The 25,819-nt window shown below is 39.3% G+C and overlaps 1 protein-coding gene across 4 annotated transcripts in view; it reads left to right on the top strand.

Annotated features, from left to right (window-relative positions):
- Positions 1-25,819, top strand: part of THSD4 (thrombospondin type 1 domain containing 4) — a 260,249-nt gene that overhangs the window by 145,405 nt on the left and 89,025 nt on the right. Inside the window, exon 1 of one of the 4 annotated variants that reach the window (XM_027688409.1) lies at positions 20,234-20,320. The exons of the other annotated variants lie outside the window; for them this stretch is intronic. Within the exon in view, the coding sequence (XP_027544210.1) occupies positions 20,249-20,320 (72 nt within the window). The 5' untranslated portion in view covers positions 20,234-20,248. Of the gene's footprint in view, positions 1-20,233; positions 20,321-25,819 lie in introns of those variants that run through there. 4 annotated transcript variants of the gene reach the window in all.

Genomic DNA, 25,819 nt, shown 5'->3' on the forward strand with positions numbered 1-25,819 from the left:
CATATTTACTTGCTGTTCATTATCCTTTCTCAGATGGACTGAAGGTGCGTGGAAGATTGTTTTCACTTCCATTTTGTCCCTGTTGCCCATTTGGCAAGCAGTTTATATCATTTTAATAATTTTATATGCTCTATTTCAATATTTCCCAAGATAATCACTTCAAAAGTATTATTCCTAATGTTGTTGCTTGGGTACAAAATGCTGGTTATATGCAACTCAAGGGTGTTGTGTTCCCATTTCACGGGATCCTGAGAGGAGGCACCTACCCCTGGGTTCATACTGAAGCAATGATACTCTGCCTCTAAACCATTTGGTTCCTGCACTTTTTTTGATCATCAAACTTAATTTTCTCATCTCATTTAATCACAAGTATCAGTCAGACTCCTCCTCATCCCCCTTGACACACATTTTCCCATTGTCAGCTCCTTCCCTTGCTCCCCAGCTCAGTGCCTGTGTTACTCACACAGTCAGGAGCAGTTGCCTCAGTCAGGCTGCTTCAGGAGTCCTTCTCTGGAGAGCCTCTTCCTATTCCTTACTCCTCATCACCGCAATTTTGAAAGTCCTCCAGGAATGTTTTTCATTTTAGCCAAGGGACCACACAGCTAGAAAAAAATCTGCACAGGGAATAGGAACATAGTGCAAAAAGAATATAATCCTTTGTTTTGCCATTTTTAATGGCCCTTTTCTGTGCACACTTAGATTTGGCTGGAATGTTCGTATTTGCAAACTTACTTATGCAACTGAACTGCCTTCTTGTCTCTCCAGAATTCCAAGACACCCTTTATTCACAGTTTTCTGTTTCAGGGTCTGTTGTGTCAGCAGATGGATAGTGAATACCTGCATGATCATATTTTTAGGTAGTAATACTGGTTAAAAAGTTATTACTGTATAGACAGCTAGTCTGTTCATATATAAAAACATTGGGAATCATCTGTAAAATATCTTAAGCTAGCCTGAGTTTGGGAAGGATAAATCATTTGGGTTTTTGATGGAGCAGTGAAAGATGATTAGATCACACCTAAATAAAATGCAAAATTTTTACTAGCTTATGACCAGCTCAGACCAACAATAACTTTCCCAGTGTTTAAAAGTTCAATTTATAATATTTTAAAATATCTTACATTTGCTGCATTCTTACTGTGCTTAAATGGGCAGTAATGACATAAGATGTTAGCCTGAATTAATTTATGGCATTAATTGCTATTACAAGTTTCTCTCCTGCTCTGTATGTCTTCCATACTAATTCTGCCTTGTGGTGGTGGAAGCTGAATTAGACTCCAGACACTATTATAGCTGTAGAGCCAGAAGCAGAAATCTGACTGAGATAAGACCACATTTTATAAGCACTCGCCCACACCTTAGAAACAATGTGGTCAAAAGTCCCCATTTTGAAAACACAGTGAGGAAAATGCTCATAAAAATGTTTAAATGTGGTAGAGCAGTCGGTGTGGGTCAGAACAAGCACAAGCCACGTGTCTGAGTTAAACATTTGCTCCATCAGCTTGACAACATGAAAGTCATCACTGTATCTTTCTTAAACTTTTAAGAGATGCTAAACTGTCCACAGTATTTTAAGTCTCATCATGCCTGAAGTCTTTGCTACTTGATAAGTCAATTGAATTTAATCTTAGGTGAAGCAAAGTCGAGTATCTTAAATGTGCAGTGTTGTGCTTCTTCCATTAAATCAACAGCTCCTCCAGGGTTGTGTTGATATTGTGTAATCCTGTTGATTTTGGTTGAAAGGTTGCCTGCTTTTGGTTCTTTAGTTGATCAGAGACTGATGTTTGTGCCAGCTTTTGTTCTGTTTGTTGAATAAACTAATGTAGAACAGAAGACAGGAAATTAACACAAATATCTGACCAGCAAGGAAAACAAAAAGCTATTAATGAATTCATATCAACCACTTAATTACCCATTAAAGTCATTGACAAAATTGTTAGTATTCTTCGTAGAAGCATATTCTATAGACAGTCAGTGACATATCTGTCTGAAATGTGCCCTCCCTTTTTTCAGCTATTACAAAGAACATTCTGTTTAACTTTCCTTTTGGTTTATTTGCATAGTGACAGCAGTCTAAGATAATTTCCAGCTTACTTACATATGTATACTAAATTTCTGTGGTGTCACCAGCTATTGATCACAGAATCGTGTAGCTGTCCTTGACAAATAGTTCACACAGAAGCTTATCTCAAGCTGTGTAATGTGAATTTTCAACCAATCTGTTCCGTTTCCTTGCTCTGTGTAGTACATGCTCCCATCAACATACATTATCCTGCACATGTAAACTGTCGGCTTTGAATGTTTGGGATCTGTGTTGACTCCTGTGGAGGATTCAAAATGTGTCTGCATAACAGAACTGGGGATCACCAAAAGTGTTTTAGTAAAGAAGTTACTGAGGATATTGTAGCCAGCTAATGCTCAAAGCCTTCTAAAGACTTTGCCTGCAAATAACTGTTGGGGCAGAGAATATTGCACAGGAGTCACAGGGACTCTCTGAGGAGAAAACAGACACATAGGCAGGAAAGAGACCTTCCTGGTATTTCCTTGGCAACAACTGCAGAAAGACTGTGGAAGAGGGAAGCTGTCCCTGTGTATGTGGAATCTAGGAAACTTTTAATACTTCTGTTTCTCATTTCTCACTTCATTTAGGGATCGGCCAAGAGGAATGTTGAATGTAAAATCCTTGCAGTTTTGGAAGAGATGACTGGAACGGCATCTTCAAATCAAACTATCACAGCCTGGTGGTTTTCTGTCTATGTCAGATTTCTCTAAATTTCTCTAATTCTCTAAATTCACTTATTTCTCCAAAATAATGAAATTCAGTCTTCCTTTCATGCTAATTTTAATATTTAAACTTAATTTTGAAATTACAGTTGTATGTGGATGTCCATCCAGGAACACAGACAGCTCATTTCACTTGTGCTTAGGTGTAAGAACAGAACCTTTCAGAGTCCCTTCCATTGCCACAGACACAAGGCCTCCATTAGTCCTTCTCCTATTGCACAGGAAAGAGAGGACAGAGGGAGCTTTACCTGCTGTACAGCAACCAAACATGGAGCTGTAGGTTACAGCAGCCATATAAATGGCTTTGCCTCCTTCTCAAGGTGGATATTCCTTGACTGCTTCCCAGTACAATCTGCAGACCCAATTTAAGACAACCCATGTTTAGTGAAGCCAATCCCAGTCCTCAAGTCAGAGGTTGAGGTGGCACATTTGTAAAGAGTTGCTTGCCTCTGGCTGAAAACATACTGAAAAAAGATGCAAAGAAAGTTTTAACTCATATAATGCATCAGTTTATAACAAATATTAAAGCCCTTATGAGGAACATTGTTTCAATGTGTCTGTTTTACACTGTCATATCCGACATTTTTATTGCACAAGGCTCAAGATGCTGCACTTCTGCCAACACACAAGTGAATTCTTCTAAGATGTTTGATAGAGGATATGTGGTCAATGTTCTGGGAGTTCATATGCTTTTACTGTAGCATATGTGCAGTTTTGATCTTGATTTATGCAGTTCTACAGCTTCATTTCTAAAAAATCAGAACTGTCCACTCAATTTGCCATATGATGTTTTGCTTTAGTGGCAAACCTGTGCTTTTTATTTCAGTGTGTGTTTTCAGGAACGAGTATTTTTTATGAGTTTGAAGTCTTTAAATCACTGCAAGCACATAAGCACACAGAATATTCAGTGTTTGCTCACTTCTCTAATACGAAATACTGATTAGAAAAACTATGTGTTACATAAAGATTCTCACTTTCATGTCACATGGTGGCCAGACACAGCAGCTGAAACCCACATTTAGAAACGAAAACATTTTAATATAGTGAGAGTGGATAGACGTGCATCAAAGTGAAATATTGTTTTTGTGGTGATCAGCAGCTTCAGACCTCCCATGCTCATCATAAACTTCCAGGCCAGTACAGCTGATTTGTTCTCTTATTGCCACTGCCCTCCAACTGCCTTTCCTAAGGCAGATATCACAGTTGCTGCCAGCTAGAAAATTAGCAAAAGGCCTTGTCTTTCTCCTTTCCTTTAAGCCTGTTCTTTGTGTGATATTTTGGTTTGTATGTATGGTGTCTATGGGTGTGTCTTGGATGGATTCATGGATAGAATGTGGAGAGCTCCCCTCTCCTGTTAACTTACACTGCACCGGTTATGGCAACCGTGTGTTCAGCCTCATCTCCTCCTCTCAGTTATACCCTCCTTTCTTCCTGGAAATGTTGACCTGGGAGAATAAAAGGGTTTTTTGTGTATTTGTCCAGGTTATCCAAATGTGTAACATTATGGCCAGTGTTACAAACCAGTGAATTTCTACAAAGTTACACCAACCATTCTTAGGTGTGTGGAAAAGGCACTTTGAGATGCAGACCAGGTATTCCACAGGACAGCTTAAGGTAGTTAAGGCTGCCAGATTACATCAAGTCAGTCAGGTCAAGGTCCTCTTTGAATTGGCAGATGCTGTTCAGCAGTGTGTCAACAGGCTGGAGTTGAACAAGATACAGATCCTAGAGGTGCTGGGCATCTGCAGTTCCCCAAGGAAAAAAAAGAATAAAAGGCAGATTTGGAAATAGCACCAAGAAAATGAACTCCAGTGCTGAATCTCCACCCAGATGATGGTCACAGTTTGACCCCTCTGCAGACAGAATATCAATTCCCAGCATCTTTGGGGTTGGTAGCTGTATCTGTTACAGCTTACATGTTAAATGGAGCATCCCTGAGCAGGCTTTCCTTTTGAAGCTTGAAGAAGCTTTTTATCATCATGATTTCATTTTCTTTCTTCATCTTTCTCTTGGCTGGTGGGTGCAATGAGCACATGTTTTAATCAATGAAAGAAAAGAGCTCTGTGTGTAGCATATATATTAAACACCATAGGACAGTTGAGTGTATAACTTGGATGGAGATCCTTGACATCAATTATTAGAGGAAAGTAGAATTAATCACAGATAGAAGTGTAGCATTTTTATTTTCTCAGAAATATTTCTGAGTATCTGTTTCAAGTCAGACTTGATTGGAATTGTAGTTCTGAAAGGGAAAATTATTCCCTGGCTTGCTTCTGAACTACAAAGATGGACTGTAAGATCATTGTAAAGAGTTTGGGTTTGCTGTGTTTTTTTTCAAAGTGGAGGCAGAGCTCTGTACATTTTTAAGCCTTCATAGCCTGTTATATGAAATGATAGGGAGCCAGTCTAAGAATCTTAAGATTGTGTCTGCAAAAGTGTGATACAGAAGATAGGAAAAAATAATAGACTATTTCAGTGTGTTTATACTGTGATGGTTGTAGTGGATTGGATCTTGTGAAATAGGTGGGTTCACATGCTCAATATATTCCTGGGAGTTTCTGTATTCCAGAGTGTCCCCACGGACTAAGCACATGTATGGTCAGAGTGAGCACTGTGGGATTGATGTGAGGAGTAGTAGCACTGGTAACCTGGGGGTGTGCTAAAGCCTGATTGAACTAATGGCAGAATGCAGAATTAGATGCAGAATTATCATATGTTACATAACTTGTCTCTTCTAGAGCAAATTCACTAAACTTATTTTTGTGTAAATTAGAAGTTTGTATTTCTTAAGCATAATTCCATCCCCTTTTCTGAACTTGAGAGTCATTCAAAAGGAACTTCCAGCACAGAGATTTGTTGCAAATCTGTCAGTTATACACATACTTTACAAATTATGAGCAAAATGGGTGCAGTATGCAATACAATACATTCAAAGGCTTGACTCTTACAAAAATGTTCTCTATAGTCTTAATATAATCAAGGTAAAAACAAAGTTACCTTAAAATCATTTTTCTAAACTCTCCTGTGGTCAACTCTGATCACGTCTGATAAACTAGTAACAGTCATTATTGCAGAGCAGCTCTTGGTTGTCTTTTCTCATTATGCTTTAGGAATTACATTGATGAGTTTGATTTCAAATTCTTAGTTGCTTTTTGTTACATGTATAAATGCAAGAAGATATTTAGCTTTCAGCACTTTTTTCAGAATGACAGCTCTGACAATTTTCTTGGTCCTTTTAAGTGCAAGATTCACCATCCTGTAACTGAGCAAACTGTCCTGTTGGGTTTCAGTTTGTAAGAGGAATGTTAAATTAAGCTTAATGGGTATGTCTTTTGGATAAAAAACCTATATATTATTCCAGTTAAAACAATGTGCTAGACTACTCATAACCTAAATGTGCTTAGAGAAGACATTTGTTGAGGAAGGGGTGTCTGTGGGTTATTTTTTTCAGCCATAACCTGGACAGTCCTCACTTCCCCACTATTGTGCCCGTTAAAAAAAATAGGTTTTTTGGTCTAGAGTTACTCTTTACTGTGAGATACTTGCTTGTGTATTTATGTACGGGGTTTTTTTCTCTCTATTTTTATGCAAAATGACCAATTGACATCAGCAGACCTTCTCAGTTTTAAAATTTGCTGGGAAAGCTATATTTGATTTCAAACCTAACCCTATACATCATCCCCTTCCAACTACAAGTCCTTTTGGTACTATGGCTGTTGTGTGAAGGTGAAAACTAAGTACTGGTGTTGGATTCTCCACATGGGTCTTTATTTTGAAAGCCCTGCTTGCCAAAGATGTTCTTAACTAAGCCTTATGGACAGTATAATATTGCAGGAGGAATGTGAAGGAGCATTAATATGACTGAGTGAGGCCCTCTGTGTTTTCCTTTGAAATATCTTCCCTGCTTGCCAAACCGCCTTGGCAGGGAATTGCATGAAGGCTGGATGTGGAATTATGGATGTGTACTATATTTTTCTCCACAGTGTAGGGAATATAGGCTGTGACTCCTACACAGATTTAAAGGCAGTAATTGGCAGTGTTAGGACTGTGGGACAGACATACTGAAGAGCCTAATTGGTAATCTCTTAATACTCTCAAAAGTTCATTATGCACCCCTTAATAATACATATAACAGATGATCTTGAAAAGGTATTTCTAGGAAACTTTTCTTCTTAAAAATATTGATGATTTTCTAGATATGGACATGAGAATATTTACTTTATTAAGTAAAACTAAGTATAGCATCTGACTGAATCCTTCACAGCTGAAGTTTTTAATAGTGAAGGAAAATAGAAGGAAAAGGAAAAAAGAAATAAAGGTGGCAAATCGAAATCCAGTCCTTACTAAACGCTTTCTTTAGTGTCTCTAGGTTTCAAAAAATCTTACTAAGTTGCAATACATTGTATGTCCTTAGAATTAGTTTATATAGAACCTGCTGATTCTGCTGTGCCAAGTCACAAGACATGAAAACTGGAGGAACTGAAGCCACATGTGACACTTGGATTAAATTTACATTTTAAGTTCATATTTACTTATAAGATCATGCCCTGAGGGGCCAGGCTGTTTTTAAATATTTGTTGAAGAAGCAGTAATTTTTATTTCTCTCTAAGTTACTGGCAAAGTATCCAGTTTGTTATTTGATGGTGGCAATCGAGCTGAGAGATTGTGACATCAGGGACTAACAATGGATGTTACAGGAGTCTACTTGATAATGAAAGATGGCTGAGAAAGAAAGATGGGTGAGAACACAGAGGTAAAGGATTGGGAAAGCTGCAACAAGGTATCTTGATAATACTATATTTAGATTAATCTGTTTGATGTAAAAGGAGTGCTTGGAAAGTTAAAGAATGAGATATAAAAAGCCTTTTTAAGAGAAATGCTTAGTCTTCCATGATAATGCTTCATAATAAATATTTTCATTCATAGATTAGTGGTGGATTTAATCTTTGTCTATTTTGGCTTTGGATAAGTAGTCATTAGGGGTCCGTGGCAGATTGAATTTGTTTAATGCCATTTACCATCACATTTTAGCACGTATACTAAAGTATTGTCTTGATCCACTTGCACATATTGTGTTCAGAAATATGAACCAGTACATATTTTGTGTGAACTAGGCTTCTAGTCAAGCATATTGGGCAGAATTTCGCACTGCAAATTTTTATCTATGAAACCTTTCATAAGAGAGAAGAGTATCATAAATTTTCAGTGAAAATAAAGAAGGGAACAATCTGTCTGTCTTCCTACAAGAATGAAAGAAATGGTTACTGAAAGAGAAGAAATCAATTTCTAATCAATCCCACCTTTTCTGGTTAAGTATAAATTAACCAAGACACTATAAAGCAGCTACTTACTTTGCAGGCTTGAGCAAAAAAAAAAGAGGATTCTAGACCCAGTGGTTCAAAACATTATTTGGATATTTGTGGTTAAGAACTTATGCTGAAAACTTTATTGTTGCAATTTATTTGATGTATTTTCTTGGAAAGGGATAAAATGACCATACTTAATTGTAAACTTGTTTCTAAAACAAGTAATGACAAATATGCAAAGTCATCCAGACAAAATAAAACTGCCAGTGTGGAAATGGTGACCGGATTTGCTTGGTGATTTGTCATTTGAGGAATTTCTGTATCTGGGTATGCTTTTTCCAGATGATGATATTAATAATAGGCAGCATTCCCCATGCAGCTGTCTGGCACCAGGGCAAACTCCGTTGGATCTTCAAGCAGCTACCAAATACATCAGCAGAGTCTTAGTCACACTGGCCATCCTTCACCAGCTCGTGTCACTGGGCTGTTACACAGCTTTGAGAAATGCTTTTGGAAATTTATGGGCAGGCTGCTGCCACGGTGACCCCATGGCCAGACTGCTGACCTTTGAATTTAGGACAATGTCTAAAAGAATATTCAGTTCTGGGTTATGCCACAGGCCTGCTTGGTGATGTGCAGGCCCCTGAGTACCAGGAATGTTTGCAGTTGAAGACAGCAAAATAATAGTTTGGGGGGGTTGTTTTGTTTTTGGTTGGTTGGTTGGGTTTTGTTGGTTTTTTTGAGATGTGTTCGATGGTGTGTATTGGTGATTCTGGGTCAGTGCTCAGCAATCTCAGCTTAAAGTCCCTTGGACAAATTTCTGTCAGTACCTGTTTGGATCGGGACACCCTGGAAATCTGCCTGCCCTGATGAAGGACATGAATTCTCTTGGGAAGTTCTTTTGTAACTGCTGGAAGCTGTAAAAGCTCCATTCGAGATAACCTGTGAAATCCCTCTCCAGCTTTCCCAAGTGTACTCATGATATTGGCTATTATGTGACACTATTTTCTGCCAGAGTTGCTTTCCTATGAGAAGTGTCACTAAGCTTGTTGTCTTTCAAGAATCATCTTTCCTTACAGTAATAACAACAGTGAAAAAACAAAACACCAAAACTCCAAGAAGACAAAAAGCTAAAGATGGGATAAATATATATATATATATATATATATATTTAATTCTTAATTTTGTTAACTGTTTTGGATGCTTGCACTTTATCCCTTGACAGCGTATCTAAACCAGCAGGGATAAGTGGTTTGCAAAATACATGTGAAAAAGGCAAGTCAAATATAAACCAAGTATTTATGGCAGGGTTAAAATGCTGTTACCCCAGGCCAGTAAGTACCTGGTGAGCACTAGTACTTGTCCATTGGACATGAGCCAGCACGTGGGGCTGTAAATAAAAATTAAGGGATATATTCACTGAGAAATAGTTCATTGTGAGGAAGTCTTCCCTGAAACACTGTCGGAAGATTATTTGAGACATGATCCATACAAATATGTAATTACTGTATTGAAAAGACTTGGAACAGTGCAGGAAATCTTCAGGAGGAAATCTTCAGGAGGAAATCTTCCTTCCACGGTGAAGGAATTTTCTGTGGGTTTTATTCACTTGCTTCTTGTTGGAATTCTGATTGTTTTCCAGCCATGTGATGGTGTTGGCTGCACAGATGTGCTTTTACAACCAGGTTTCTCAAACAGTCTGGTTTTATGTCTCTCCACGGGCCTTTAAGATTAGAACTGGTGTTATTGCTCACTTTAACCCACGTAGACAGTCTGAGGATGGGGATAAAGGAATCAGCACCATTTGTGTCCTTCAAAACATACACAGAGAATGTTCTTCACTTCCTTTGTTCTGTGTGAACTTTTAAGAAGTAATTTTTTTCTTAGTATTCATACTCTTATTTATTTGCACCTTGGTGTCAGCAAACAGTATTCCCAGATTTTGTGCCATTGTGTAGAGATTTTACACTGTATGCTGAAGGTTTTAATATATGTATATATGCAGGGTTTAATGTACCAAAGGGTAATTTTACTGCTTAAAAATGAAATGGCATGCCAAGTAACTTCTTAAAAAATGTTTTCAGAGTATTCAACTACTTCATGCAGTCATTTTGGACTTGACTTTCCTCCTTATATAGTAGAGAAGTGTTCCTGAATTTAGACAAGCCGTTTGTCCCGTGAGAAAATTTGATAGTACTGAACTCGTTTCAGTTGTCTGCTTCAGGAAGGCAAATTTCAAGTTAAATTATACTGGACATGCTCTGGGTACTCAGAGACTTATCAGCTGTTTATTCAAGTATTTATCAGCTTTGTGAGTTGCTGATCCTTTAGTAAATGGAGTATTTGAGACACAGGAGTGCATAATTATTTTAAGATGTTCCTTATCTGGTTTGAGCTGCATATGAATTTTCAGAGTTCATATACATGACATGTAGCCCAAGATTTAACATAATCTGTAGCTCTGTGGTTCCACTTCCCTGTGCAGCAGAAGTCAGCCGTGCAGAGGAATTGGTCATTTTCTCTCAGTAAATGGCATTTGTACTCGCAAGACACCTCGAAAAATGGAATCAAGTCCATGTGTCTGCTCTACCTGTGTGCTTCCCAAGCTTTTAAGCATGTGGGATCACTGTCCAGAGTCCAGAGAGCTGGGAAACTCCATATACATTGATGGTTCATTTGGTTCTAATGGGCAGCATGTGTTTAATGGGTTTATATGGAAAGCAAGCACATTTATAAGATAAACTATCAAAAAATGTATTATATAAACAATCAGATTTCCCCAGAATTTTGTTTTTATTGAGGCAGTAAAGATGCACAGTTTCTCTTTAATTATGGAATTTATTCATTTTTATATGCTATACATCTGCAGAGGAAGGGGAGCCTTGTTCCTGCACTGCAGCTCAGCTTCTAATTTGTACCTAATTTGCACCAGCAGTGTAACTGGTCTGTGGGTGCTGCATGTTTTTGACCTGGCATGGACCCCCCAATGATGGAAAATGAGCCTTTAGTTGACTAATGGTGTAGATCTTGACCTGGTGTTAATTCTTCAAATTTGCAATGCAATTAGGGGCAGGGAGTGTGGTGAGATCAGACAGTCCTGTTGATAGAAATGGCAAATTGGGAGGATGAAATCAAACAGAATATGGAGAGATTTTTGGGGAGGAGTAATTGCACCTTTGATTGAGGAGTTTTGTAACTAGATGGGAAAAGTTGGGATGTGCTTTCTGCCCAAACTGTAGTTTGCATTACTATGAGATTAGTTTTGTCTGCTCACTTCAGGTAACTGGGTTGTGGAATGAAACTACTTCAGAAATCTTCCTCCTCTTTCTTATGTCTTTGGGCTCTGGATGAGTGTTTCATCCAGTGTGTTTTAACCAGTATTGCAATTAAATCCCAAGTCTTCAGTTTAGAATACACATTTCCTTTGGCATCACAACAGCTATTTTCTTTTTTTTTTTTCCTGTCAGAGGAGGGGAGAAACACAGTATTCCCATAAAGCACAAAAAATGCAATTGGATTATGAATACAAGTCTTCCGAAATTTTTTTCCTGTTCATCCTTTGGATTTTAAGTCAGCTCTGGTTCAGTACCTCTGTGACATCAGAGAACAGAAGTGCCTGTGCTACAGAATTGTCCTTGGCTCTGGTTCTCCAGCTGTATAACTCCTGCTCGGATGTTGAATTTCTTTTGTTAGGTGGAGCACTGCTCTAGTTCTGCCCCCTAAATAGTGTGTGTGTTATGTGCAGTACTGACTCTTCTCTGAGGTTTCAAGACTGTTTATCTGCTGCCTGATACATCTCTTGTATTCTTTCTTTTGCCTGGTTGATCTCCACTATTGCTGGCCCTCTGTACACACGGCTAGAAACGTGGATTTTGGCATAGGCACAGATGTCCAGGGCCCTGATTATGCTGATCAGCCTTCCTGGCCTTGCCCCCACCTGTGCTTCCTGGGACCAGGAGCCACAATTGAACTCAGCCCTGGGCCTTCAGTCCCTGCTCGAGCTGCCTTGGAGCAGCCTCTGTGCCCCCAGCTGAGACTCCTCTGGTTTGCACCCTGATCCATGGGCTGACTGCTCGGCTGGGACCTGCCTTGTCACTGCAGACTCCTTGGGTGACCTTGGCTCTGGTTTGGCCCTGGCTGCCACCCCAGGCTCTGCCCAGCTCCATCCCATGGTGCAGAGGCCTGGCCAGTGAAGCCACCGGCCTCACTGCCCTTGTTGGCAAGCTTGACACACAGCTCCTCATCCTGTCACTGCTCCCTGACAGTTCCTGAAGGTGACTGGGGCTGTTTTATTGCTTTAGGAAAGTAGTGAGCATGAAAAATGTTGGCCAGCTTTTGCAGAGCTTTTCATCTTCAGTTGGCAGGTGATGCTTGTTTCTTGCCAAAGTAGGTTTTACCATAGTGTTTTTCACACAGTTCCTACCTGCAGGTTTTACTGGTATGTGCCATACTTCATCCACTGCTGGGGAGGACTCACAGTGATTTTCCAACTTCTGTTTTTCCCAGTCTAAAAGAATATCTTTGTGGCTTTGAGATTTTTACCAATATAGAAAATAACAGGACAGGGAAAACCTATGCATGAAAACATGGTCTGTCGGGGCTTCCTTCTCTGCAAGAATTTCAAGAATGTTTCCAAGCAAAACTGAAAATCAATACTACATTTGCAATCCCAACTGGTTAGTTTTCCCTTGGAGACAGCTTGTTGCCATCGTTTTATGATGGCATGTTTGAGGTAGCTGTCATTTGCCAACTGGTCACTTGGGAAAATGTGTTTTAGCACTAAAATCCAGTTTCAAAGTTGGTGGTTTTGGGCCTGAAGAAAGACTCTCCTTTATAATTCTGATCTCATAGGAGGTCATGGCCTATTGTGTCAGGACATTTGGTACTTCTCTTTATTTGGTTTTATAATTAAAACATTAGTACACTTACATGATCCAGAGGCCTTGCCTTTTTCTTTTGGTATCTTTAAAATACTTTCTACGTAGACTTAGAGGTATCAACCTTTATGCCTCATGAAGAAGTGATTTGAAAATATCATGACTCAAATTTATATTTAGAATGTTTTATCTAGGGGGAGGCTGACTTTTCCCAGGGAATAGATATGCATTATTTGTATAATTTATAATTTATTTGATGTAGTTACAGATTATTTAGAGTTTTTCCATGGGGGATTTATTTTTTTAAAGGACAAACAGGCTTATTCTCATTTCTTATTTTAGGTAAAGTATCCAAATATAGCAGTGGTACCAAGTAGGTTCATTCCAGTTTTGTTCCAGTTGCAAAGGAACGGCCTCAAATATTTTAAAGGGTAAGGCCTTTTCCTTTGGGTCCTATTTTTAGTGGCTGCTCATTTGCCACACTTCAACATGAAACACAGATCAAAATGCCTTATGTGAAACTTGGGTGATGAGAGGTAGTTTTCTAGAAATGTGGGGGTTTTTTAATGCATACAAAGAAAGAGATTAAATGTGAACCATCAAAGAACTCTTTTCCTCTTGGTTTCACCACTCTTTTCTGTATAGGAAGAGGTAGAAGACAGCATGAGTAATGTTGGATAACGCGTTATGAAAATACATGGGAAAATAACATTAAAGTTTAAGTGTGAGGAGAACCAGAATATGGTGCTAAAAATCTTAATGCCTTATTAGGAAAGCAAAAACATTGATTAACAAATGTAGAGAGAAAAAATTTTGTCACAAGATGAATGGTAGTCATAAAAATGAGAAGTTCAAAGCATGGTGTCCACTTGTTCTGTAGTCAGAACGTAGTGTTGGTCAGAGGAAGGAATGCCTCATAAATGTCGTCTGATTCTACTTGCGCTATGCAACTACTGTCTGGGGAGGCAAAGAGGTGCTTGGAGAACTTGGGATATAAACCAGAATTCTATCATCAAAACACAGAAAATTGGAATATGGCCATGAAAAACACACATTCTAGCCCAGCCCTGGGCAGGTGATAACCAGGGGTCTTTTTCTCCCTCTAGCACTCTGTAATGCCAGAAAAGAGAAAGGGGTAATGGATTTAGTACTGAAGGAAAGATTCAAGATGATAAATCAATTTGAGGTTAATACTCAGCTCTTTGAAGTTGGACCTTTTTAGTAAAGTCTGGCTTTGTAATCAAGAGCCTGAGCTTTAAGAAGTCAAGAGTAGGGAGAAGAAGGAAGGAAATGCTCAGATTTCCTTTTCAGGGTTTGAGTGTAGTTAAAAAGCACTGGCAGTACCATGGCAGTGAGAGGAGAACAAGGGGATGATCGTGAAGGCCAACATGGTTTTATTGAATTAACTGACAAACCTGCAGTGATGCAACCAAAGCTGGGCTGACCTAATTAGATACCAATACCTCTTTGAGACTTACTTTGTAATGCCATTTTCACAGGATGCAATAACAACACCTTTTTAATTGTGTGTACTTTCTAAACTGATCTGATCTCTCTTTCCTCACAAAAGAGAAACAAAAAGATGAGAAACAGAGGAAAAGTCAGAACTTGGAGTGATTTCAGATGACAAACAAGTGGAAAAATGAGGATTGTTAGAGCTTAGAAAGGGAAATAAGCTAGAAGTCGAAAGTTAAATTGGAAAGCAGTTAACTAGCAAAAGCATTAGCAAGGACAAAAAGTGTCTGTATGGAATAATTTATTAAAACCTCTTTAAGGATTTTTTTTTTCCACAGCATCCCTTTGTCTTTTCCATAACTGTAGAGTGGGATCAAAAATGATTAGACAGATAGATAAGAATATCTCTACCTTCATTATGGAAGGTAACAGTGGAAGATGTGCTGCCCCATGCAATGCTGTACTCTGGTAGCCAATCAATATTTCAGTTTTGGAAGGAATTCTTTCAGGGACAGAGCTATCCCCTTAAATGCTTCTTTGTACAAGAAATTATGTGGAGTCAGCTGCTTTCCTAACAAAAACGTTGAGGAAAAGGGTAAGATGCTTGGAGTTACTTGGAGAAGCATCAGTATATGGAATACTTAAATTGAGTTAAAATTTCAATGAAGAAGAAACTGCTGAGATGCAGTGAAATATGTGTGAGACTGTAGGACTTGTTTTCTCCCCGGTGCTCAGTGTCTGAGGTTTGCTCTCACAGGGCTCCAGATACTCAACTTTGGGCTGTAATACACAGCTCACACCTTGTCTTCCTTCCCAAGCTGAGGGGGTTGGGTTTATTTAATAGCACCTATAAAAGTCCAAATACTCCATCTTGGTCCTTCTTGTCCTTGTTGTAATTTCATCTGTTCCTGGTCAGTAAGAGCTAGAGGTGCTGCTGCAATGCAGACTCTGAGTGTGAAGGTGCCTCTTTCAGCAGCTCAGCAGGAACAAGGAGAATTGCTGTAACTATGGAGGGCAGAGGACAGGAGAGAATCTCTTGCTCTCTTTCACCACCCCCTCTGGCCAGTGAAATGCAGAAAGCAGTGGAGTGGATGTAAAAGCTTCCATGGGGGTACAGAAATCCCTCTGTGGTCCAGCTGCAGTATTTCCTGAATCCAAGAAGGTAGGGGAGGGAGTGGCGTTTTTCCACCTTCACCCTCCTCGGTACACTGCTTTTATCTTCAAGGAAAATACATTCTTTCTGCAGACTAAATTCCCTGTCTGCTCAGACACACATAATGTGGCAAGAAACATTGTTATTTCAAGTGTTTAATTAAACACAAACTTAATTTTTTAAATAAAATTTTAAAAAACCCCACCTCATAGAAGAGATCCAGAGTGAAATGTTATGGCTGGTGTCTTTCAGTAGTTCAGGCTAAAGGACAGCAGTAATTTATTCTAACCTTAAAACATCTGAATAGTAAATTCAGAAAGAAATGCTTCCTGTAGAAAGTGAAGTGAGATAATGGCTGGAATTGCCTATCTGACAGCAATAAATATGGCAGCCATCTTTCCATATGACTTCATCAGTGTAAAAATTTTCTCTGTTGCTTCTTTTTTTAAGTAATCTGTAGATCACCCACCGGGAAAGATGACCAGTTAAATAAAACCAAAACATAATAGATTTTCAACTTTCCTCTGTTAATTTTTTACATGGAACATTGAAATAAAAACCTGACACCTTTTCTGAAGTAGTAATATGTCTACTGCTTTTGCTGTTAGTGATTCCTGGAAGATGGTGTCCATCCAAAGTAAATTAATCCTATTTTAAATAATTGTTTTAAGAAAGAGTTAAAGGGCTTATGGGTTATGCTGTAGCAGCAAACTTGTTTTGGCCTTTATCTTCCTTTTAACCAGTTCATTGTTTTACAGCTGAGCACCAGCAGATGTTCCAGTCAACCTTCTGTTTCCTTGCAGATTCAGTGGCATTGATGTGGCACCTGAAGTGACAAAATGTGAATTAGATTAATTATTTTCACTTGTACATATTAATACTTCGAAATACACAGAAATTGTCCTTGTCTGGTTCTAAAGTAATTCAGCCTGAAATACATAGTTATCCTCCAGGCTATCTTGCTTTAAGAGTTTGAGCTCTACAAACATTAGGGCTGTAGGAAGCAGAAAGGAAGTCTTTAAAATCTTGTTTTGACTCATGTTTTCTCCTATTATTACTTTTATATTAGGAACTTGGTCAGCTTTCTAAGCTAATATACCTTTAGCAGAAAGCAGTAGCTGTGAGTGATTTACCTGAGCATACTGTTCATGATTTCATGTGGAATTACTGGAAGCCTGAGAGACCTGGGAGGGAATTTTGTGCTTTTGATAAGTTCAATAAACTTGCCCTTGTTTGAGATTCAGGTGCAATTGCCTCAGGAGGAAGCTGGTCACAAACTTCATAAACTGATTGATTTTACAAACCCCTGGAGACTGACAGGTAATTTGTTCACAGGTCAGTGCTCTTTTAATGAGAACTGTACTGTGCAAAGATGCATTGTTTGTGTTGTGTATTTTTGTTTCTGAGAGCAAACAGTAGGAACTTTTCCCCTAAAGATTCTGATGGCTTTTTCTGTTTTTAAAAATATATATAATTTCAGATTTTCTATTTCAATTATATACCTAAAATAGTTATGCTGTTATTTGTGCTATGTTTGTATGTTTCTACAAGGATGTTTTTGAGTTGAAATTAGAGATATCTTATTTCTTCCATTTTACTATTGCAAGATATTTTGGTTTCTCTATCCACTGCTGCAGGACTTTATATCTGAAATAGCTGATCAGTCATAAACTGATTTTTTTCTATTGCCCCAGTAGTTTTTTAATCTCCAGTGTAGTGATTGTTGAGGTTTGCAGAGTTCTGATCTTGGCTGCAGCAGTGCAAGTTTGGCTCAGTGTTAAGTTTCAGGTTTCTCTGTGCTGCAAAGAAAGGCTGTGGTTGTGCTTGTGAACATGCACAATTCCATCCAGTTCAGTGGGATAAAGCTTGAAGGCATAATAGCAGGTATGAACAGATCTCTTGTCTTAATATGGAGAACAGAGCACCAGCTTCTGAAATTCAGGGAATTCTGCCTGTATTTTTTGTAGAGGAAAAATTAAATGCATATGGAAAGAATTAGCTATATGACTTATTAAATGGGAATGTAGTACAGTTTTCTGTGCTCAGAAACTCATCCTAGTAATTTTCAGTTAGACTTCATAAGGTTGTTCATTATTTACAGAGAATATACTGCTTTCTGGAACGATCAGCAGAAAGAAGCCTAAAATCACAGTTACTCTTAATTTTTTAAAATTTCCTTTTCTACCTGCCATTAAAAAGGAGAGGATTGGCAATTTTGTGCCTGTGCTATATATTTAGTCACAAAAACTAGTGATTAAAACAGAAAAACAAGATAAAGGTTCATTTTATGGAAGCAGTAGTCAATCTGCATGAAGCAGCTTTCATCATTGGAGTTTTTGTCACACACTGCAACATCTGAAATGGTGTATTCTTTTAAAACTTTTCAAGCTCTGAAACTGTATTTTCAAAGTATCATGGTTGGAGCTCTCATGCTGGAAGTGTTTTGAGCTCCGGTTCAGTTGGCAGTTTGCTCACTATCCTTTTTCCTTTTGTGGTATATCTAGATATTTCAAAAAAATATGGAAGGACAGGTTGGCTTCCTGACAGGGTTTTGATGGAAAATTTCCTTAAGTTTATTTGGCTTTACATTTTTAGTCTGGAGGCTTTGCCATAGGCAACCAGTGTACAAAGTACCTGTGATGGCAGCTCTACATTTAGCTGTCAGCACCACGGCATAATCTACAAACCTTCAGCTCGCCTTAAAAGGGGGGAAAATACTTCTTTCATTTAGGTTTTGAAGGGAGGTGTTGTATTTGTGAGATCAACATAGTAGTAGAGAGTTCTGGGTGGTTTTTGTCAGAAGGTACCATTAAGGGTTGTGTCAAGTTTTCAATAACTGCAGCTTTGGCTGCCAGTCACCACTGTCACCGCTCCGTGGCCGACTGCCTGTGATCATTCAGATCCTTTGGAAGAACCACTCCGGAGCCCCTTGTGCTGAAACTCTCATTCTGGATTTTTAAACCTTCTGAAGCTTGTGCTGCTCCCTCGAGGGGAGGCAGCTGAGGAGGGGGGACTCTTTGCCGGTGAGACACCCCTGTCCTGCGTGGCCTCCATTGCATCGCTTCCTGCCTGGAGAGCCCTCCCTGGACACGGAGTGTTCCCGAGACCATGGAGCTGCACAGCTGTGGATCAACAAGGGAGAAAACAGCTGACCCATGAGAGGCTGAAAAAGGGCAGGCTGCTCTGTAGGTGTAAAGAGACACAGCACTGTGAGTCAGGTTAGGAGGAAGGACTCTTTATGGGCAGTAGGAGGAGTGACAATGATGTCTGGTTAGTAGAGCTAATCAGATTTTACTGTGCTGGAGACTCAGATATCCAACTGCAAATACAGCAGAATCTGGACTTTCAGCAGCAGTGAGAATGCTAATTTGCTGTACTGGTTTAGGAGTTTGACTCTATTTAATTGCAATTCTGAGAAAAAGTATTTTATCTTTCACCTCTCATAGGAGAGGAAAAGAATGGTTGGTAAAGCTAGTTTAAAAATAGCCTGAAGGGTCTGACATATTCAGCTGTGTATACAAAGCTTACCAAATTACAGAAAGAAATGTAATATATAGTAATGGTGTGCTTCTCAATTTCACCAACATTTTTACTTCCCGCCTCCTAAAGTGTTGAGATATTTCAAAGTACCTGTATTCTGAGTTCATGTGGTTTACTGTTTGACATATGAGACCAGGTTATTCCTGGGTCATATTTTTGAGATTTCCCCTGGAACCATAAGGATAAGAAGTATGTATTTACATGAAAGATGAGAATATAGTGTGTTTTCTTGACTTCAGGAGCTGGAACTTTAAGAAAGGCTTGCACTTCTGCTTGCTTGGTCAAACCAGGTTATTTGATGAGTTGGATTGTTATAAATCAAAATTTCCTTTATTCAGCTATAATATGAAAAAGAAGGAGAGATTACATCCATATCCTGCTCCAGGATTATCCTGAAGGATGGGGGTCCATTCCAGGAAGCAGTTGTGACATTCCTGAGAGCGAATGGGCACTTGGGCTCCCCTTGCCATTACCCTGGGGCCAGGAATGAGAGCTCGAGGTTCTGCCCGAGCCCCTGGCAGGATCAGGCCATTGGGATTGCAGGATTGTGCTGATGTGGGGCTGCCTGTGAAACCATAGGCTGCTTCCTGCTTAGATTCTAAGTTATGATTTATGTATTACAAACTCCTTCCATAAAAGGAGGTGCTGTATCTTTAAGTAGCACATGCCGTCTAACCATCACCAGGCATCTCTTGCAAGCAGCGTTAGCCTGTTTCTCCAATCATGCCTGCCTAAGTCAATAACGCTTTGCCAAACCTCCTCGTGCATTAAAGGTTACCGTTTAGCTTGTTCCATGAATCACAGCAGATGCATAACTTGGCAGTGACCATTCCTGTCCCTCCCCTCCTTCGCTTCCTACCGCCTGCAGCCCCCCAGCTCCGAGCTGGCCGAGCCCCCTCCCCCAGCGGGGAGAAGTCATTACATGAAGAGATCAACTTACCAGTTGTCTTCAGAGCAGTGGCTGAGAGCAAAGCTCCTGGTCGGACCGTGAGTGCGAGAGCAAGGGGGAGAGGGAGAAAGACTCGTACCTCCGAGAGCTGAGGGCTGTGATACTGAGACACAAGTGCATCTGCTTGCTGTTAGTACTTGGCAGAGGGTTCCCTCCTCCAGGGTAGCTCTAACTTTGGGTAATAATGTTTGTCAGCTACCTGATACTAACGTTGCTCTGCTTTCAAACAGCAGTGTTAGCAAGACCTGGGGGTGAGGTAAGCAAAGTATAATGTCTTGTCACAAATTGTCTTGTCAGAGTTGCATTTTCTTCATATCTATTAAGTTGGACTGTGAATGATTTTTATGCTGTTAGACAGTTTAGAATTGCATTGTTTGCTTCGTGTGTAAAAAGCTGTTGTTTTGTTTGGGTTTAGTTTGGGGGATTTGTGTTTGCTTTTTTGCTGTTGGTTTGGGTTTGTTGGTTTTTTTGTGGGTTTTTTTGCAAAAGCCCATAGGTACTAAAGGAGAGCAGTTTGCAAGTTAACTTCTCTCGACAGTATGCTTTCTGTGAGAGATGACTAATTTGTGAATTTTTCTTTACTAATATACAGAGAAATGTGATACTCAGCAGCAGTAGATGGTAGTGTTTTGTTCATATTTTCTGCAAAAAAATGTGCACTACTGAAAAAGTTTTTACACAGGATATACTTTGGGGATGTGGGCATGTGAAAACTTCAGACTTCATTAATAACATTCTCTTTGTGCAAATACATGTAATGTTTAGTATGTGGCAGGGCAGGAAAAAACTTGGTTTTTTAAAAAATGCATATCATATCATTAAAGAGGGACTTTATGCATTCTTTATATTCCTAATTCCTCAGTCTTGAACAGTGGAAGAGAACAGCTCTTGCTATGCTTTAAAAAGTTGCTACTTGATTTACGAAGAGACGTTTTCTAGATTTTTGTTCTCATCAGAGCAGTTTGTCATCAAGTTCTTATTTCATACCAAAGCAGAAATTTTCAGCTGGTCATTTGCCATTTAGGAAATAATTCAGCAAGTACAGTACTATTAGATAAAAAATATTCCATCTAATGAAATCGTTATCAGAAACCACGTTTGATACTCATTCTGCCTCGCTCTGACTGAAATGTGATGTGTAGCTGTGCATTTTAAGGGAATCATTGGCTAGTTTTGTTCCATAAATATGCCTTCCTTAAGTAAATCTTCTGCAAACAGTGTTTCTGGTTTAGAGCCTTGTCTTTTGTTATCCCTATCATAACTTTATAGTAGCCTAATGAAGTCCAGAGCCATTACTTTCTCTGGTAAAAGAAAGTGGAAGTGAACTGGAAAAAACACCTTGTCCAACAGTGTGTGGTTGGCGCTCTGTAGCTCATATGTCTAGATAGAAACTTTATTTTGCTTTCAGGGTGGTTTAATAAGAGAAGCTGTAGCGGTTTTGATTCAAGAAAATGACTCAGTGAAATCTTGAGCTGCCTTTGATCTAGTGAAAGCAGGGAAAAGTTTTCAGCAGAGTCTCAACAAATTTAAGTGGTTTGATGATCAGAGCAACTGGAAGCTGATCATTGCCCTCTAGTTGTCACAGAAGTTTTTAACTTCCTGGTTGATTGTTACCGAGCACAGAAAATGATAGATGGACTCACCTTGTCCAGGCTGAGGGACCTTAAAATCTGTGATGGCTCATATGGAAAATATTTCTGTCACCACTGCAGGCACATGTGGTCTTCAGAGATCCATATAAAGAACAAATCTAGAGCAGCAGCAGTGCTGCCTGCCAATTATCCTCGTTAGCAAGTAAAATAAAATCAATGCTGTGTTCTTACCTGGAAATGAATTTCTGCTGTAAAAGTGCAGTGTGGAATGTTTTAGCACTGTGATCCATATGCCAGGTACTTTAAACTGAACTACTGTTCTGAGTTTTTCAGCTAATACAGCTGACAGAGTATGAAAAATGGCCTGTTACTTTATCAATGAATCTTAGGTTGTAGGTTTTAGTGTAGGTAGTGAGAAATTTTCTCCTTTATTATGTTCATATGGCTAATTTTGAAAATTCCATAATAAAAAATATACTGCGTCTACTGTTATTAATATAATATTTCTTTGTTCTGTATTGTAAGAGACCACCCGATAATCTCGTGCACTTCCCTGCTCCAGCTGCAGAACCTTGGCTACATAAATATTATTTCTCTAGGAAATTACTCAGTAAAGATTTTTCCCCTGGTTGACAGTGAATTGAAGACACAGAATTTAAGAGAGAAGCCATTTTTTAAAGGAACCTGTACTGTAGTTTTGTGCTCTTTTGAACTGTTTTGTATACTTCTCTGAATATTTTAATTGATTTATAGGTATGTATTTTAAAAGTTCTGCTCATAAAAGTGTCAGATTTTGATAGATTATGAAGTCCATGGGAAGCTGCTTTACTTGCCAATTTGTTTTGTCTGTATTTTAATGCTGCAGAACTTTGACTGTTCAAGAAACAGTCCAAAAATCCAAGTGTTACTTTTTTCCCTTATAAATCTTAAGGCACCCCTAACACTTGTTCTAATGTGTGTATGGTTATGTTCTGCTTTTCATTTGCTGTTGATTTAAGGCATGGCTTGGCATGAAGTCAGTGAAACTGCATTGCATCACTTTTCCATCCAGGAGGGAAGGAAGGTTGCACAGCTTTGCAACTTGCACCGTGTTTGTAGTGGCCAAGCCCAAAGTTTTTTTGTGTGTGTGCTTCTTAGGAAATGAGCATGTTGAACTCCTAGGTTCAAAACAATACTTAATCAAGGTTTCCACCTTCCCACGTCTTTAATCTGGTGGTTTGGAATCATCTCTAGCATGAAAATCGTTGGTTTTACAGGATCTATTGAGCTTAAGAAGTCTTTGAGCGACTAGGGAGTTTTCCTGAGGAGTAGACCATCCCCATACTTTCAAGTATTCCAAAGCCTATCATTATTCTTCACTCACAAGCAGGTGGCCTTTTAAATAGTTTTCTCAGTATACTTGATAGATATTTGTACTTGAGCAGAGAATTTCACATTCCTTGAGATTTTCGTGGTTTCAGCAGAATTCTCCCATTTCAGGAGCTTCCCTAATCTCATACAAACTGACCATGAATCAGTACCAGGAGCCCTGCCTGGCTCAGTACAGGTGTCAGAGAAGCTGTGCAAATTTACTCAAGTCACCAGTCTGACCTTCTCAGCAATAAAGCAAAACCAAATTGTGCCATTCTGAGTTTGGTTTGAAATGTTTTCTGTTAGCATTTAAAAAAATTCAGTCTAGCTTACAAAATGTGTGGACAAAGGGAACTAAGTCTCACATATAACTTATATGTTGATTCGATCTGTATTTTAATGTGACAGGTAATCATAATCTGACTAATCATAAAAATACACAATCTGTGATTTAGCACAGAACTTTCAACATGGACAGCTTGGTAAGATCTAAATCTAATTATTTTCAGTTCTTCAGTAGTATTTGCTCAGGTAACAGGATGTTTTGCTACAGTTAAGCTGTTTCTAGAAGCAGAAGTTTTATTTAAATGCATGGATACTATTTAGAGTATCTGAATATTAGATGGTGTTCAGCTTTCTTCATAAAGTAGTTCAACATGAACTGTAGAAGATACTAAACAAAGTCCTTGAGAGTTGTTTTAATATATTTTTTTATTATAAATAAATTTCACAGATGTGAAGTGCTTCTCTTTGGAATTTGGGCATAAAGAGGGTGAAAGTATCACGTTCTACCTGCTAAATGGGTAAAGGGAGTCTGAGCAACTTGTGGTGCTCCAGACACTGCTGGGTCTCCTCGGTGGCTTATGGGCCAACCCATGGAACAGTTGTTGTGTCCCAGGCTGTCAGAGCAGGAATGAACAGACAGGAATGCTGAGGACCCCCTTGCCACGAGCTCCCACTCGTTTCCACCTCCACAGGAACCAGAGAGCCAAAGTGAACTTGTCGACACCTTAAAAGGTCACTCAGTTCTCAACAGGTTCAGGTGTCACAGTCCCAACTACACAAATGCAGCCCATTGCAAGACACATCTCAGTGCTGGTGCCAGCATTGGGACTGACTTCGTGTGGTGCAGTGTGAATGGGGTTTTCCCTTGCTGATCTCAGAAACAGGCTGCTGAGAGCCAGAGTTAAAAATCACAGAAGGCCCAAACACGTTGAGGTCATGGCCCTTTTGACACTGTCTCTTGACTGACTTTTTTCTTGTCAAAGACTGACTCTTTGTTGTGACTTGTTGTAGTGAAATTTCTGACCTTTCTCAGTAGAACCTTTTGGTGTTGTCTGGTCAGACCTGATGCACTGGTGTGTGTCCTTGTGCAGAGGCAGAGGAGAAGCTCCTGAGAGGTCACACGTGCTTGGGTAACTCAGTTTCATGTATTTCTTTGGAAGGGCAGCCTGGAGAATGAGTGTGGGAGTGCTTGTGCTACATGGCTATTGATGGTCTTCATTTACTGCATTCAACTTTACCTTCCCAGTCACCCTGGCACGGCCCTGATTACTGTTGCATCTGTGGATTTTGTCATCTTCAGGTTTTTAATCCTTATGCTAGTCCTGGGAGGTAGAAGAGTGCTATTACACAGCTGTTACTTATAAATTCCAGGGCCACAGAGGTAAAATACAATTTGGAAGCTCAAAACAGGTATCAGTGACTTTTATATAGGCTTGACACATCAGCCTAGCACATAATTGGTTTTGTATCTGAGAAACTGTGTATGGCCAGGAGATGAGCTGGTTAACCTGTGCCTGCTCACTCACCAGGCTGCAGTTTAGCTGATGCCACCCCTTCAGTTATGGGCAGGGAGCACATGATGCAGCCCAATAAAACAATAAAACATCTTTGACTTTCACTGGGCCAGCATATAAGAAAACATAATTTCTCCCACTGACATAGTGACAAAAGTAATTTCTCATCTCTGTACCTGAGTGTTCCCATCTGCAACCCAACGTTAATAGGGTTTCCATCGATTCTCCTGAGAAATTGATGTCACCTTGACTATTATTTTGCCATAAAACATCACCTTTCACCCTTCCCTTCTGTTTATGAAGCATGAGAATGTTTGAGAACCTTTGTGGACTGGTAACTAAGGAGAGATTGAACCATTTATTTGTTTAGCACACATAAAAGAAAGTTATTTGGATTTTCTTTAAAATTACTCTGTTCTGAGTTAGAAAAAACAGATGGTAATTTACATATGGCAGTAACTGCTGACATCACCAGTAAAACATCTGAAAGTGAGACATACCATAGTTGAAAAATAATCCTGTCAAGTAAATATCCACAGCCCTGGTCAAATTATAAGAATATGCTCTGTATTGCTGTAAGTACTACAGTACACGTTTATTTGACCCCCGACATTCCTGCCTCACTCTTCTTGGCTTTATTGTCTGTCTCAACTGCAGTATTAGTAATACAACCCTGTTTTGCTTTAAACACTCTGACGTAAATTTAGTGTAGTACGATGTTCATCTTAAAGTTAATTACATTCTAGCAAAATGCCTCAAAATGTGTTCTTTCACCCTTTGTGATGGGGTGGAATAAATATTCTTCCAGTTTTATTCTCAAGATTTCTGTGTGGCATTTAGTTCTTCCTATATGGTGTATCTGTGCCTATTCTTGAGGGAAAGACAGGACTGAAATCCCAGCAGAGTGACCAGAGGCTGGGAGGACACTTCCTGAATAGCTCTCAGATCATTAGCCTGGATCCAAAGCCTTTTGGCTTTGGGCTCTGGTTCAGGCTATGCTGAGCTTCTTGTTCT

Source organism: Neopelma chrysocephalum, unplaced genomic scaffold (genome assembly GCF_003984885.1).
Source record: "Neopelma chrysocephalum unplaced genomic scaffold, ASM398488v2 Primary Assembly neopelma1_75, whole genome shotgun sequence".
NCBI classification, from domain to species: Eukaryota; Metazoa; Chordata; class Aves; order Passeriformes; family Pipridae; genus Neopelma; species Neopelma chrysocephalum.